General features: G+C 42.4%; 1 protein-coding gene across 1 annotated transcript in view; it reads right to left on the bottom strand.

Annotated features, from left to right (window-relative positions):
- Window positions 1-13,650, bottom strand: part of grid2ipb (glutamate receptor, ionotropic, delta 2 (Grid2) interacting protein, b) — a 151,742-nt gene that overhangs the window by 116,547 nt on the left and 21,545 nt on the right. The window contains exons 2-3 of the mRNA XM_068055983.1: window positions 11,521-12,107; window positions 7,613-7,767 (exon numbers count right to left, since the gene is read on the bottom strand). Coding sequence (XP_067912084.1) covers window positions 7,613-7,767; window positions 11,521-12,099 — 734 coding nt within the window. The 5' untranslated portion in view covers window positions 12,100-12,107. The remainder of the gene's footprint in view (window positions 1-7,612; window positions 7,768-11,520; window positions 12,108-13,650) is intronic.

Below are 13,650 nucleotides of genomic sequence, written 5' to 3'. Positions count from 1 at the left end.
CCTCTGCACCCACCCCCCCACCCTCCGCTTCCCCTATGCAGCACTGTTCAAAGCTGCCTCCCATCACAGCATTGGAGCGGCACTGATGCCTCTCGTCTCTGTGCCACCAGCTCTTAAGGGCCATAAACCCGAAGACACAAGTGCCGCCTAACGTCCACTAAATCACAAGTCTACAATTAAATTGAGGTGGATTAGATGTAAATTCATTACAAGCATCTGCTCAGCAATTTAAATGAGACTCCCGTCATATCAACATGGCAATGCCGCCTTGGTACTTTCCCGCCTGACTTAATCCAGAACCGATGTCACGATGCTGGATTTCTGAGCAAATAATTCCAACGCGATTCTCTGTCCCCTCATGCCACCATTCCTGCTTTCAACGGCCACATTAAATTCAGCTTCGTGTCTGCACTAAAACAGGGGCAATAATATATTGCAAGGAACCAGACATAATAGGGATTACTGAGACATGGCTACAGAAAACCCGATTGCAAATTAAATTATAGGGTACAACGTAGTTAGAAAAGATAGAGAGAGAAAAAAGGAAAATGCAGCAGCTGTACTTACTGGAGATGACATAATGGCAGTAGATAAAAGTGACACAGCCATCAGTAAGACAGAATGGGGATAGATATAAAAGATAATTAAGGGGTGGTCTACAGACCGCCTAATAATGGAAGAGAGGTGGAGGAAGAAATATGCAAACAAATTAAGTAAATGAGTAAAAAATTCAGTAACAACCATGGGGGATTTCAACTACTCAAAATTATTTGGCCAGAAGAGACATGTAAAGGGAATGGTGTTCCTATCATGTGTACAGGACTACTTTCTAACCCAGCATTTCAGAAGCCCAACAAAGGAGGATTTGCTGCTGGATCTATTAAGGGGAATAAACCAGAACAGGTAAGAGAAGGCAATAGTGAACATAAAATAATATGGGTTAGGATTAAGAACATAAGCATAGCAAGGACCAAGGTAATAGATTTGAGAAAAGCCGATTTTTGAGGCCTGAGAATAGAACTTGGGAAAATAAATCGATATTAATATTGCCAAACAAAATGTAGAACAGCAATGGGAAACATTTAAAATTGTGTTCAACAGAGTCCAAGAAAATATATTCTGCTAAAAAACAAGAACAAACTAAACAATAATGAGACACCATGGATAAATAAAGACATAAGGGAAAAATTGAGGGTAAGGAAGGGGACATACACTAAGTACATGGACAGCTGAGGAGAGCGTGACAAGGGAGAATACAAAGAGATTAGAAGTCAAGAAATAATTAGGATGACAAACAGGAACAATGAAATTAAATTATCAAGGAAGATAAAACAAAGTAAAATATTCTACAGGCACATAAATAAAAAAAAAGTGGAATAGGGCCACAAAGGACAGTCAGGATAAAATCACTGGCCGTGATAGCGAAATGGCAGAAATATTAAATAATTATTTGCTTCAGTATTTTCCAGGAAGTCAGATCAGGTGGACATGATGATCAGAAGATGTGATTTTAAATGCAGTTCTCTCATTTCTAATAAGAGGAGAAATTTTAAATAAACTAATCAAACTCAAGGATAAAATGCCTGGATTGCATCCGTGCATTTTAAAAGAATCTAAAGAAGAGATAGCAGGGGTACTATTACACAGATTCAATCATGTTAGAGAAAGGTGCAGTTCCAGAGGACTAACGTTTTACTTGTATTTAAGAAGGGAGATCAAACATATCCACTTTATACCAGTGGTAGGAAAAATAATGGAATCCCTACTAAAGGAGAAAAGAAAAACATCCAGAAGCCAAAAAGATAATAATGAATAGTCAGCATGGATTTCCATGTTTGACCAACCTCACTGAATTCTTTGAAGAGGTAACAGAGAGTAGACAAGGATAATGCACTAGATATAATTAATCTAGATTTCCAAAAGGCTTTCACTAAGGTACCACATGATAGATGAATGAATAATGTCCGAGCATATGGAGTCAGGAGGTAGGCAGCTTCAGAGCGCCAGAAGGTAGAATGTGGGGACCCACAAGGATCAGTACATGGAGCCCTGTTATTCACAATTTATATTAACGATTTAGATTTTGGAATCAAAAACACAATTTCTAGATTTGCAGATGACACCAAATTGGGCAGGGAGGGGGAAGGCGTGTGGGGTGTTGGGGGCCGGGAGGGGGATAGTCGACTCCGGCTCTCTTCCCACCGCACCCCCCCTCCCTCAGGCTCTCCTTCCCACCACCACCCCCACTGCCTCTCTCTGGCTCTCTTCCCCCACTCTCTCTGGCTCTCTTTCCCCCCCCCCCCGCCCCTCTCTGGCTCTCTCTCCCCAGCTCTCCCCTCACGATGGCTCAACACCCACCTCCCCTGTCTCCTCCTCTACCTGGCTCTCACGTTCTCCCCTCTCTCTCTTGCTCTCCTTGGCTCTTCCCCCCCCCCCCCCCCCCCCTCTCTGGCATTCTCTCCGTCCTTTCTCTGTCTCCCCCTCGCCGGGCCTAGACCGCAAGGCTTGGGCTCACCTTCACTTTAACCAGCAGGCTGAACGTGACTATTGTCTCCGTCGTGACCCATTTCGCACATTAATCTCCGGGGTTGGGCCAAAGCTAATCGCCTCGGTGGCATTCAGTACTCCCTGGGAGTTGTCATCCCGGATTACGGTTCCGTCCATAGCGACGGGAGCGCAGGGGGACTACATTTCCCAGCAGGTGCTCACTCACCGAAAACAGCAGGGTGGCCAATTGTCAGTCACAGAAATCTTTGGTGGGCTGGAAGAAATTTCTCATCCCTGAAGCTGAAAGCAACTGCCAAGGGCAAAATCCACACAGCTAGAAGGAGAAACGGCAGTTTACATCCGCGTGCCAGATGGAAACCTTTGGCGGGCTATATGTTGGAGAATCCTGGTGCATGTGTATTTTAGGGGAGGCTAGATAAGGGAGAAGGGAATAGAAAGTTATCCTCATAAAACTAGCAGAGGAAGGATGGGAGGAGGCTTGAGTGGAACATAAACACCGACAAGGACTGGTTGGGCTGAATGGTCTGTTTGGTCTGCTTCTTTGCTGTATATTTTGTATTAATCTATGTAATTCTATGTAAAACAGAGTAAAGATCCCTCTACACTGTCCCATCAAACATTCCCAGCGCAGGTACAACATGGGTTAGATACAGAGTAAAGCTTCCTCTGTGCTGCCAGAACACCATGCATAAAACCATCCTTATCTGGATTCAAGCACTGAGGGAAATTGGACAGTGTTGAACATAATACAACATCCAGGCCCCTAAATTCTACCCTTTTTAATGGCATCACTTCTTAAATTCACAGAAACTAGCAATCTGATATTACTCTTCAGACATCTCTTAACAAGTCTTTCTGTTAATCTCATTGAATGATTATGAAATCCCCTGCTCATTAACATTATAACCTGCCCTTAATTAGCTGATCACTTGCAGTGTTTCAATCAACCAGATGGAAAAGAACTAAAGATAAAAATTACACCTCTGGAATTAACCCAAATTAAACCGCCTGTGGTCCCACACTCTGATAATTATCCACATTGCCTGTGTCATATATATGTCAGTTAATTAACCCTAAAAGCACTAGTCATGAGAGATGAATTTGCTCAGGTAATTGCCACGGTAATTTCAGCGGAAACCCTGTTTACGTGTAAATGGGATTTTCACCAAAATTAAAGCGAGAGTTCAAATTTTTCCGAGAAAATTTACCCTCATCGTTTTTATTGTAATTACGTTACATTTTTGTGTGCCGAGTAGTTGTGTGAGTAAGAATTACTCATTGTCTAACTGGAAAGAGCTTCTTTTTATTTCGTAGGACAAGGATGCTCACTTTGTGACAATACAAGTTGTTGTTTATTCAGTAGAATAAGGGTTACTTAATGCATAAGTATATTGAGTTCCTGTAAAGGAATACTCAACATGCAGCAAAACAGTTGCTGGTTACGTAGCAAAGCAAGGATTAATTACTGTGTAACTGTACAGAGATACCGTTTATTCACCTATTAAGTGTAACTAACTGTACAAACTACCTGTTTATTCAGCAGGATAATGATCATTTATGATGTAACTGTATGGCATTGCTATTTATTTAGCAGGGCAAGGCTTATTCACTGCGCAAGTATAGAGAGCTCCTGTTCATCCAGCAAGACAAGGGTTAAAATACACATCATATTAGGTGCTAAAGAACTATTTCTGTTTGCCCAACCAAGTAAGGGAAGATTGAAAAGCCACAGTAGTTAAATTAGCAGATCAGTATCTGCAAGAGTTTTCTGGATTTCCTGGAAGAAAAGAACCATCAAAAACAATATTCCAATAATGGATTGTTTAATATAAAGCAATGGTCATAACTGGTGCTACTGATGGGTAACTCAAAACCACAGCCACGTGAAAGAATCAGCAACAGTCTCCAATTCATAAAAAAGAAACCACAAAATAGACAATTATGGCTGAGTATTCAATCAATCTTTCAACAGCTCATGCTTCATTAATATAGATATTTAAAACAGAAAAATACACAGCCCTCCCTTTCTCTTCCTAAAAGTAGCGTCTAATAATCTTTAAGCAACATTTTGCTTTCTACCTACTTCCTCAGCTTCATCAGAAGACATTAAAATAAATAAATCTCAATTCATCTACTCTCTTAACATTTATGACAGGGTGTGTGTTTCTAAATCCCTGTATATTTTAAAAGAGAATCCAGCTGAGCCTCTAATACTGAAAGAACATAAGATCCATACCGAAAGTGCCGTGACAAATTCCTGCTTTTCCCCATTTCTCAAATGTCTTCAGTATGCAGCACACACCTTGCACAGCAGTCGGGCAAACATTTCATCCCAATAAATGCACCGCCGACCAGAGGTGAGGAAGCTTCAAAGTGCAGGTCAGCTGTCTCTCAGCACGTTTGCTGGATGTAATGCACAGCACCACTGTTCTCTCTCACTCCAGTCACTCACTCAGCATCAGAATTGCAAACAGCTCCTCCGACACACTTGGTGATGTTTTCTCTCGCACAGACCCAGTTTTCACAGGAACAGTACGTAGCACGCGGGCTTGCAGAGTGCTAGTTAGGGAACTAGCTGTGTCGGGTGGTGTCTCACAATTGAATTAGTTTGATCTTGTGAGTGCAGGCAGCAGTATCTGAGAGACCGAGCTGTGAAAAAGCAGAAGGTCCCCGCTGAATATCAAGGTCCTCTGTCAATTTGTCTGCCAATGTGTACAGCTTTAGATAATTAGTTCAACTCAAAGTCAGGTCAGATTAAATGGAATGGTTGAAGAGAATCCTGCATTGAGGGAGAAAACTCGCAAGTGGATCCATCTCCAAGGTAGATGCAGTAGCTGTGTACCAGTCAAACCCAATCTCTGAAAGAATATTCCTAAACTGATTAACCCTTCCTTCCCTGGCCCAGGCAAAATTCTCTGTAGAAAGCCATTGTGGAACTAATATTAATATTATTAGGGCATTTGTTGAAGATGGCGTCAGTATTGCCAGGAATGAGGCTGCATTAATTACATTTTGAACGGATCTGAGAATGATTTTAACGATGCAGAATGCTACCAACTAGCAGAATCAAGTTGGATCAATAGCAATGGAGAGATCAACTAACGAGCACTGGGAGTTTGACCAAATGACAGAGCAGGGATTATCCAACTAACAGTGGACAGCTTGTTGGGGCAGTATAGGGGGAGTGTAGAGGCAGTGCTAAGCTCAACTGATGGAAACATTGAGCTTCATTGATGAACTTACTGAATCAATAGCAGCTTTGAGCTTGGTAGAATGGCAGAATGGAAATCAACTGACAGGACCACAGCTGGGCCGCAAGGGCTGAAGGACAGCACATTGGCAACTGATGTGGGGAGAAGTAAGGTTTGAACCTGATAATTTCACTTACCTGAGGCAGCTCATTATGCAGGGTGACAGTATTTCATGCTCCACACAGAGTTGCAATCATTAGTCATATTCTAAGTGTGTAACTAGCTCTTACAGTTCAGACCTACTGGTCTGACAATAGTGCCTGACACATTCTCCTTCCCAACTTTCCAGTCCCCAATCTAGGCAATAAATGGGTCAAGAAAATGTCAGGCAATCAAAATGTGCTAGAAAATTAAAGATGAATAATAAGGAGCTGAAGAAACACTGGGAATATTGGCCAAGTAAAAGGGGAGGGGCAGAAACTGATCCACAGTATGAGCCTGAGGACATTTTCCAAAGATAGAACAATGAAAAACACAAAAAAATCTAGTTCACAATTTGTACGTAATTCTGCAGTGTCCCAGAAAGTGAAGTTGGACAGCGTGTGGAAAGACAAATAGCCTGAGATCCAAACAGGCCAAAGCTGTCGGAGCCAAGATTTTTCCTCGTCAGTTACTGTACATCAGAGAGTGAGAGAGACAAAAGAGACAGAGATAGACAGAAAAGGGAGGCGGAGGCAGACAGAAAAAAAGATGGGTAGGAAGATAAAGCAGAGTAAAAGTTAGAGAAATAGACAGAAGATAGAGAGAGATCGAGCAATAGCAACACAGAAAGACAGGCAGAAACAGAATAATACCTAGATAGAGCAATACAGACACAGAAAGACAGAAACAGAAAGACAGAGAAATGGATACAGCAATATAAAGTGACCAAACAGACAGAGTCAGAAACAGTCCAGCAAACAGAGACAAACAGACAGCAGCAAATAAAGAAACACAGACACACACACACAGACACTCCCAATGAGAGACACACATAGTTAGAGACATGAATACAGAGGCTCAGAGAATACCTCAGAGATACAGAATGAGACACAGAGATGGGCATGGAGAGAGGTATTGAGAGAGAGAAAGAAAAAGACATAGAGGAACAGAGAATGCCAGAGAGAAAGTGAAAAAAGAGAGGGGTGCCTTAATTCCAGAGGGCAAGTGTGGTGTGTCAATTTCACAGTGAGGGACGGTTTGTTAATTTTAGGGAATAGTGTGTTAATTTCACAGTGTGAGGTATGGTGAGTCAATTTCATGATGTGAAGGATGATGAGTTAATTTCAAGGAATGAGGGTTGGTGAGTTAATTTCACAGTGTGAGGGATGGTGTGTTAATTTCACGATGTGAGGGATGATGTGTTAATTTCATGATGTGAAGGATGGTGAGTTAATTTCAAGGAATGAGGGATGGTGAGTTAATTTCACGATGTGAGGGGGTAGTGTATCTATCCCAGAGTTCAAAGGGTGGTGCATGAAACTGAGTTTGAGCCATTATGAATTGATCAGGTCCCATTGGTTCTTTGACATATTTATCTGAAGTTTGTTTCCCCTTTTTTGTGTGGTCTTTCTTCTTTGCTCTGCTAATCAGCCAGCAGGTTGGTAGGTGACAAAAGGGCCTGGTGAGGCAGGCCTAGCCCAGGAAAGGAGGTGATGGTTACCTTAGCCTGGGAATCGAACAGTTTGGTTTTCCCTCCCTCATTGCGGGATGCAGTGGTTGCCAGTGGATGGACAGGGAATGGAGGGATGGCGTGTGGGCACAGAGTTAACTTTGAGTCATGTGTACCCATGATGTGGTGCAGCTGTGTTCTAAGACTCTAGTGCTGTTGAGTAGACGCTTCTGTTCTATCATGTTCCCTGTGCAGTCCCTACCTGATATTGTCAATGAGCTGCTGCTGCTCTTCGGTGCTCAAAATCATAGGGAGTGCGTAGGCCAAGTAATCAACCTTACGCTCAGCTGCATACTGCTTTAGAAGGGTGAACAGCTTCTCTTTCACTTCAGGCTGCTCCCCAAGCACAGCGTCAATCTGCATTCAAAACAGAAATGTTGGTCAGCAGAGTGTCAGAGTTAAAAGCAACACAGGAGCAGTGAGAAATGCAAAGATGTGAAGACACAGCTACAAAGGCATCAGCGACTCCATCGCCCCCCGCATTCATCCCAGCCCCTGTTCTACTGCAGAGTTCAACACTTCAACATGTCGCTTGCACCAAACTGACACCTGCCTCTTCCTGGCAAAAGTGAAAAAGGATGACTGCACTTTTTTGAGTGGCAGCTTGTTGAGGAGAAATGGGCAGGAAGACTCTCTGCTGAATCCTTATCTCCAAAAAAGGTCTGCTGGAATTTTTCTATGCCCTTGTCCCTTGGGGGACAGATTGCCCCACCTTCTGTTTGTAAATGAGAGCAAGCAGCCAGGAATTGATCTTACGACCCATTTTACTGTGATTAATTTTACGGGGGGCCTCGAGTGCATTTTAGATCTTGAAACTTCCTCTTCCTCCCAGGAACAATACCTGGATAGAAGAAGCATTCAGATCCAGGTGGTATGCATGGTAAAGGCCACCAAGTGGCTTTCTGCAGTTTCATGTCTACTTCTGTTGCTTTCTGCCCCTCCCCATAACGGTTATCTGCATTGTGGGTTTTGGCTATTTTATGAGATTGATTGCCTGTCCCATTATGCTGCTGCAGCAAGTGAAATGCAGCAACAGAATCGTAGTTCCCTCCCTCTCCCCCACAGCAGCAGACTCCTGATGGAGAGCTGAGGTACTACTGGGAGTTCGCTTTGCACACGTAATTGATCCACACCCAAGAAAATTACATAAGTGAATCCGTAATTCGTTTTCCTGTGCCACAAAAATGGTAACTGAACATACCACAGCTTTGCCCAGAAACATCATTTCAAATACACACATTAGAAATAAGCAAGACACCAGATCATCTGGAAGTATGTGGAGAAACACATGAGCGGAGCTGACATACAGCAAAGTCACAAGCACAAATCACACCCTAAAATACAGCTCACACACATGACAAGCCTCACCAATCTTGCCTGTTAAAATGAATTACGTACTGGAGCAAAAATAAGTTTCAAAAATAAAGTGCACTTGAGGTCCTGCAAAATTGATCAAACACAGAGAGTAGCAGTGAGACGGTGTGGGATATATCAGAGTAATACAATATGAGGCATATCATGGAGTTTTACAGTGGAATATATTAGAGAATGTTAAAATTAGACATTTATGGTGTATTAGCGTGTTACCTCTTTGGCCTCCTTATCTCGAGAGACAATGGGTAAGCACCTGGAGGTGGTCAGTGGTGTGTGGAGCAGCGCCTGGAGTGGCTAAAAAGGCCAATTCTAGAGTGACAGGCTCTTCCACAGGTGCTGCAGAAAAATTTGTTTGTCGGGGCTGTTACACAGTTGGCTCAGCGTGTTACAGTGAAGGGTTAAGGGTATATCTGAGAGTGTTACAGTGAAAGGTGTGGGATATCAGAGAATGTTACACTGAAAGATGATATCAGAGTTCAGTGAATGGTTTGTGCATTATATCAGAGTATTTTTTCCATTTAGTTGGTTCCAAATATCTGTGTATTGCTGAAAATAGAGACATGTTGTCAAGCTTTTCATCTTGCACTCATTAGGACAATACGCAAGAAAAACCAATGTAAGGGAAAATAACAACTTATATCACATGAGAAGAGAGTGCTGACTGATTAGAAAGTGAACTCTGATTGGTAGAGGCGTTGCCATGGAGAATGCACCAGTTTACGGTGACTGACAGTTAACTGCCAAGCTTTGTCTGAAATTTAACCAGGCAGCTTGACTCTGATTGTTCAAGGCATTGTCCTGAGGAATGAACCAGCGAATGGCTGTCACTTATTTTGTTAGATGAAATAGGTGCAATGTGTGTACATGTTCTTTCTGTCTGCAAAGAACAGAATATATGTGTATTAATATATGTATCTTCCAGTACGCGCCAATGCGCCACATTGCGAGCCCTACTGACAATCTTAAACTGGTTGTCAGCGAAATTCTTAGCACACTGCAGATTATTTAGCAAATGTTGTCCAACAGCGGAATCACATCCAATGTTGGACACTATGTTTTGAATTTTGCAAGCACAGGCTGGTAGGATATGGCCTGTACCTTGCCCGTTGTGAATAGCGGAAAGGACATTTGTTTGATGCATATCCTTTCAGGGATCTGTGGACATACGCTCCAAGATCCCTCACTTTCTCTACACCTCAGTATCCTCCCATTTATTGTGTATTCCTTTGCCTTGTTTGACCTCCCCAAATGCATCACCTCACACTTCTGAGTTAAATTCCATTTGCCACTTTTTGCCCACCTGACCAGTCCATTGATATCTTCCTGCAGTCTACAGCTATCCTCCTCGTTATCAACAACACAGCCAATTTTTGTGTCATCTGCAAATTTCTTGATCATTCCCCCTACATTTATGTCCAAATCATTAATATATACCACAAAAAGCAGGAGACCTAGTACTGAGTCCTGCGAAACGCCCCTGGAAACAACCTTCCAGTCGCAAAAATACCTGTCAACCACTACCCTTTGTTTCCTGCCACTGATTGAGCTTGCTACACACCCCTGGATCCCATGGGCTTTTATTTTTTTTACCCAGTCTGCATTTCATGTTCAATTGCCCAGGTTATTAGGCACTGGAGCCACCGGAAACTGACTGTTCCCAAATTTAGCTTTGCATGATTCCGTCAGGACTGGATGGCTGAGTGGGAACCTGTTATGAATTCCCTGCCAGGTGAAGACATTCAGGAAGAGGAGCCAGGGCCAGAAGAGGCCGCTGTGGGGCCAGGAAAAGTGAGAAGGCTCTGGGAGCCAATTCCGTCATCTATATGATGTTGGCTTGAGGTCTCTGGGCCACACAACTTTCTGCCTGGAATGTATGGGAAATTGGCCACTGTGAAATGAGGCCCAGGAGTTAAAATAGCCTAGGATTCACTATTAGAGCAACGGGTGGGTTGCTACCCAGCTACCCAGGTACATTTTTGTTTTTAATGGTGTTGTTTTATCTGAGTTTATGGCTCCTGTGAGGAGGTATCAGCCTGATGGAGCTGAAGGAACATGGCACTTACACAGTTCAGTTGTGACATATCAGTTCAATTCTCACACCACTTCCTGAAACCTTCCCACATGACATGCCTCGTCAATGATATTTGCAAAGACTATTCAATAAAAAACATTTTTAAAAAACTGAAGAACATGAGAGTAAAAATATGAGTCAGAACAGGTATATATCGGGAGAGAGAGCAATTCCAACCCATTAAACATGTGGATCTGGGTTCCATTTTAAGGACAAGACACACTGAGACAGTTGACAATTATAAACCAAAATGGCTTCAGATGAATGAGAGCTCACTGGTTCATTATAGTTCTGTTAACTAAAGAAACTCTTTTCTGTTAACTGTGTGGTGTTTAAAATATTTCAGAAGCTACTCCGGTGAGCTGGCTTGGTGCCCCTCTCCAGTGTTAATTCATTCAAATGGAGAATAGACTCCAAGGGAGAATGTTTCAACCGTACTTGCAGCAAAATCTTAAATGTGGGTGTACAGAATGTGTTCACGATTTAACTATGGACAGCCAGCGAAGGAAATCATCCTCTCTGATATTGTTAAGCCCGAACTAAAGCACCTTTTTTCACTTTGAGTGGGTGAGTTCCATTATCCAACCCCCCGTAATTTTTCAAGGAATCACTTGTTATCATGACTAGTTAACTTTTGCCTTTCCATTTGGCAGGCAGTCGCATACCTTTTTGTTGAATTCCAAGGCTTTGAGCTTCCTTTCTTGATGTATTGCGTCAGCATTCTGGACATAATCTCGGGTACTGCTGCTGATCCGCTTGTGTCTCCTCCCAAAGCACAAGACTCCCAGTTTCAACGGTTTTCCATGATTGGCCTTTATCATGGCAGCAGCACCTTCATAGTGTTTTACTGGGATCCCATTAACCTCCAGAACATAGTCACCGCTCTTGAGCCCAAACTCAGCCGCAGGAGAATCTGGGAGACAATCCTCGATCTGCAAAGGACTATCACCGCTCAGATTGAAACCAAATCTTCCATCTGCTGCTGGCAAGAGGTCTACCTGTTCAATACGTGACACCACTCCAATACTAGGAGGAACAGTTTTACAACGTCTGGCTAGATTTGTTAACATGTCACAGTTCAGCGATGACACATCCTGCCCCTCGATCTCCAGAATCTGATCTCCTGGCTGCAGACCAGCAACATGGGCACTGCTGCCCTCTTGGACAGAGATGATGTAACAGGGACCGTTCCCGCTAATATGAAATCCAAACTCCTCTGGCCATCCTTGATTGGTGCTTGGCATTGTCGCAACTGGAGTAAAACAAAAGGGGAAATTTTAGACATCAAATGAATTAAGCCCCTTTCAAACATCCTGGAATAGAGAAAGGATAGAGAAAGCAACTTTATAAGAAACTGTTTATTATAAAACACTCATGAGAGGTGTAATGTCAGTCTAGAGGAGGTGTTTTGTGGAACTCAGTGAGGTCACTGTATGGATCCTTATTGTTTATAACTGATACTGTTAAAAAGGCATATGGGATCCTTAGCTTTATTAATAGAGGCATAGAGTACAATGGGTATGGCAGCATAGTGGTTATGTTACTGGACTAGTGATCCAAAGGCCTGGACTGATCATCTGGAGATGCCCACATCCTATGAATGAATTAAAAAGAAAAGCAGGAAAATTTTGCTAAACCTTTATAAAACATTTGTTGGGCCCTCGCTGGAGTAGTGCAGCCAATTCTGACCACCACACTTTAGGAAGAATATTAAAGCTTTACAGAGAGCACAAAGGAGATTTACTAGAATGCTACTAGGGATGAAAGACTTCAGTTACATGGAAAGACTAGAGAAGCTGAAGTTGTTCTCCTTAGAGCAGAGAAAGTTAAGGGTAGATTTAATAGAGATGTTAAAAGTCATGAAGGGTTTTGATAGAGTTGGATACAGTAGCAATGTAGTTATGTTACTGGACTAATTGATCCAAAGGCATGGACTAATAATCTGGAGACTTGAGTTCAAATTCCACCATGGCAGTTGGGGCATTTAAATTCAGTTAATTAAATAAATTTGGAATAAAAAGCGAGTATCAGTAATGATAACCATGAATCTACTGCTTCACTAATGTCTTTTAGGGAAGAAAATCTGCCATCTTTTTCTGACCTATATATGACCCCGGACCCACAGCAATGTGATTGACTCTTAACTGCCCTCTGAGATGGCCTAGCTAGCCACTCAATTGTATCAAAACTGCTACGACAGATTGCAGTGGTTCAAGAATATGACTCACCACCACCTTCTCAAGGGCAATTAGGGATGGGCAATAAATGCTGGCCTTGCCAGCAACACCCACGTCTCCTGGATGAATAATTTTTTTAAAAGGAGGTAATGTTTCCAATGGCAGAAGTATCCTATCTAGAGGACAAAGATTTAAGGTGAATGGCAGAACCAGAGGCACAATGAGGAAAAAAATGTTATATGCAGTGAGTTGATATGATCAGGATTGCACTGCTTGAAAGGGTGGTGGAAGCAAAGTCAATACTAACTTTCAAAAGGGAATTGGATAAATACTTTGCAGGGCTTTGGAAAAAGAGCAGGGGATGGGACTAATTGGACAGCTCTTTCAAGCATCTAGCACAGGCATGATGGGCTGAGTGGCCTGTTTCTGTGCTGTATCATTCTATTATTCTATAAATAATCCAACAATAAGTTCAGACCATCCCACTTTTAGTTTAACGATCCCACTACAAACTGAGCTATGAAACAGTTCTATTTCCAACCTATAACTCAACAATCCCACTTCAAATTGGTCTATAAACAAACAGTTTGATTTCTGATAGGTCTATAATCTAATAAT

Source organism: Heterodontus francisci, chromosome 24 (assembly GCF_036365525.1).
Source record: "Heterodontus francisci isolate sHetFra1 chromosome 24, sHetFra1.hap1, whole genome shotgun sequence".
In the NCBI taxonomy this organism is placed as follows: domain Eukaryota; kingdom Metazoa; phylum Chordata; class Chondrichthyes; order Heterodontiformes; family Heterodontidae; genus Heterodontus; species Heterodontus francisci.
Note: the sequence above shows the minus strand (reverse complement) of the source record. Positions and strands in the feature narration are given on the sequence as shown.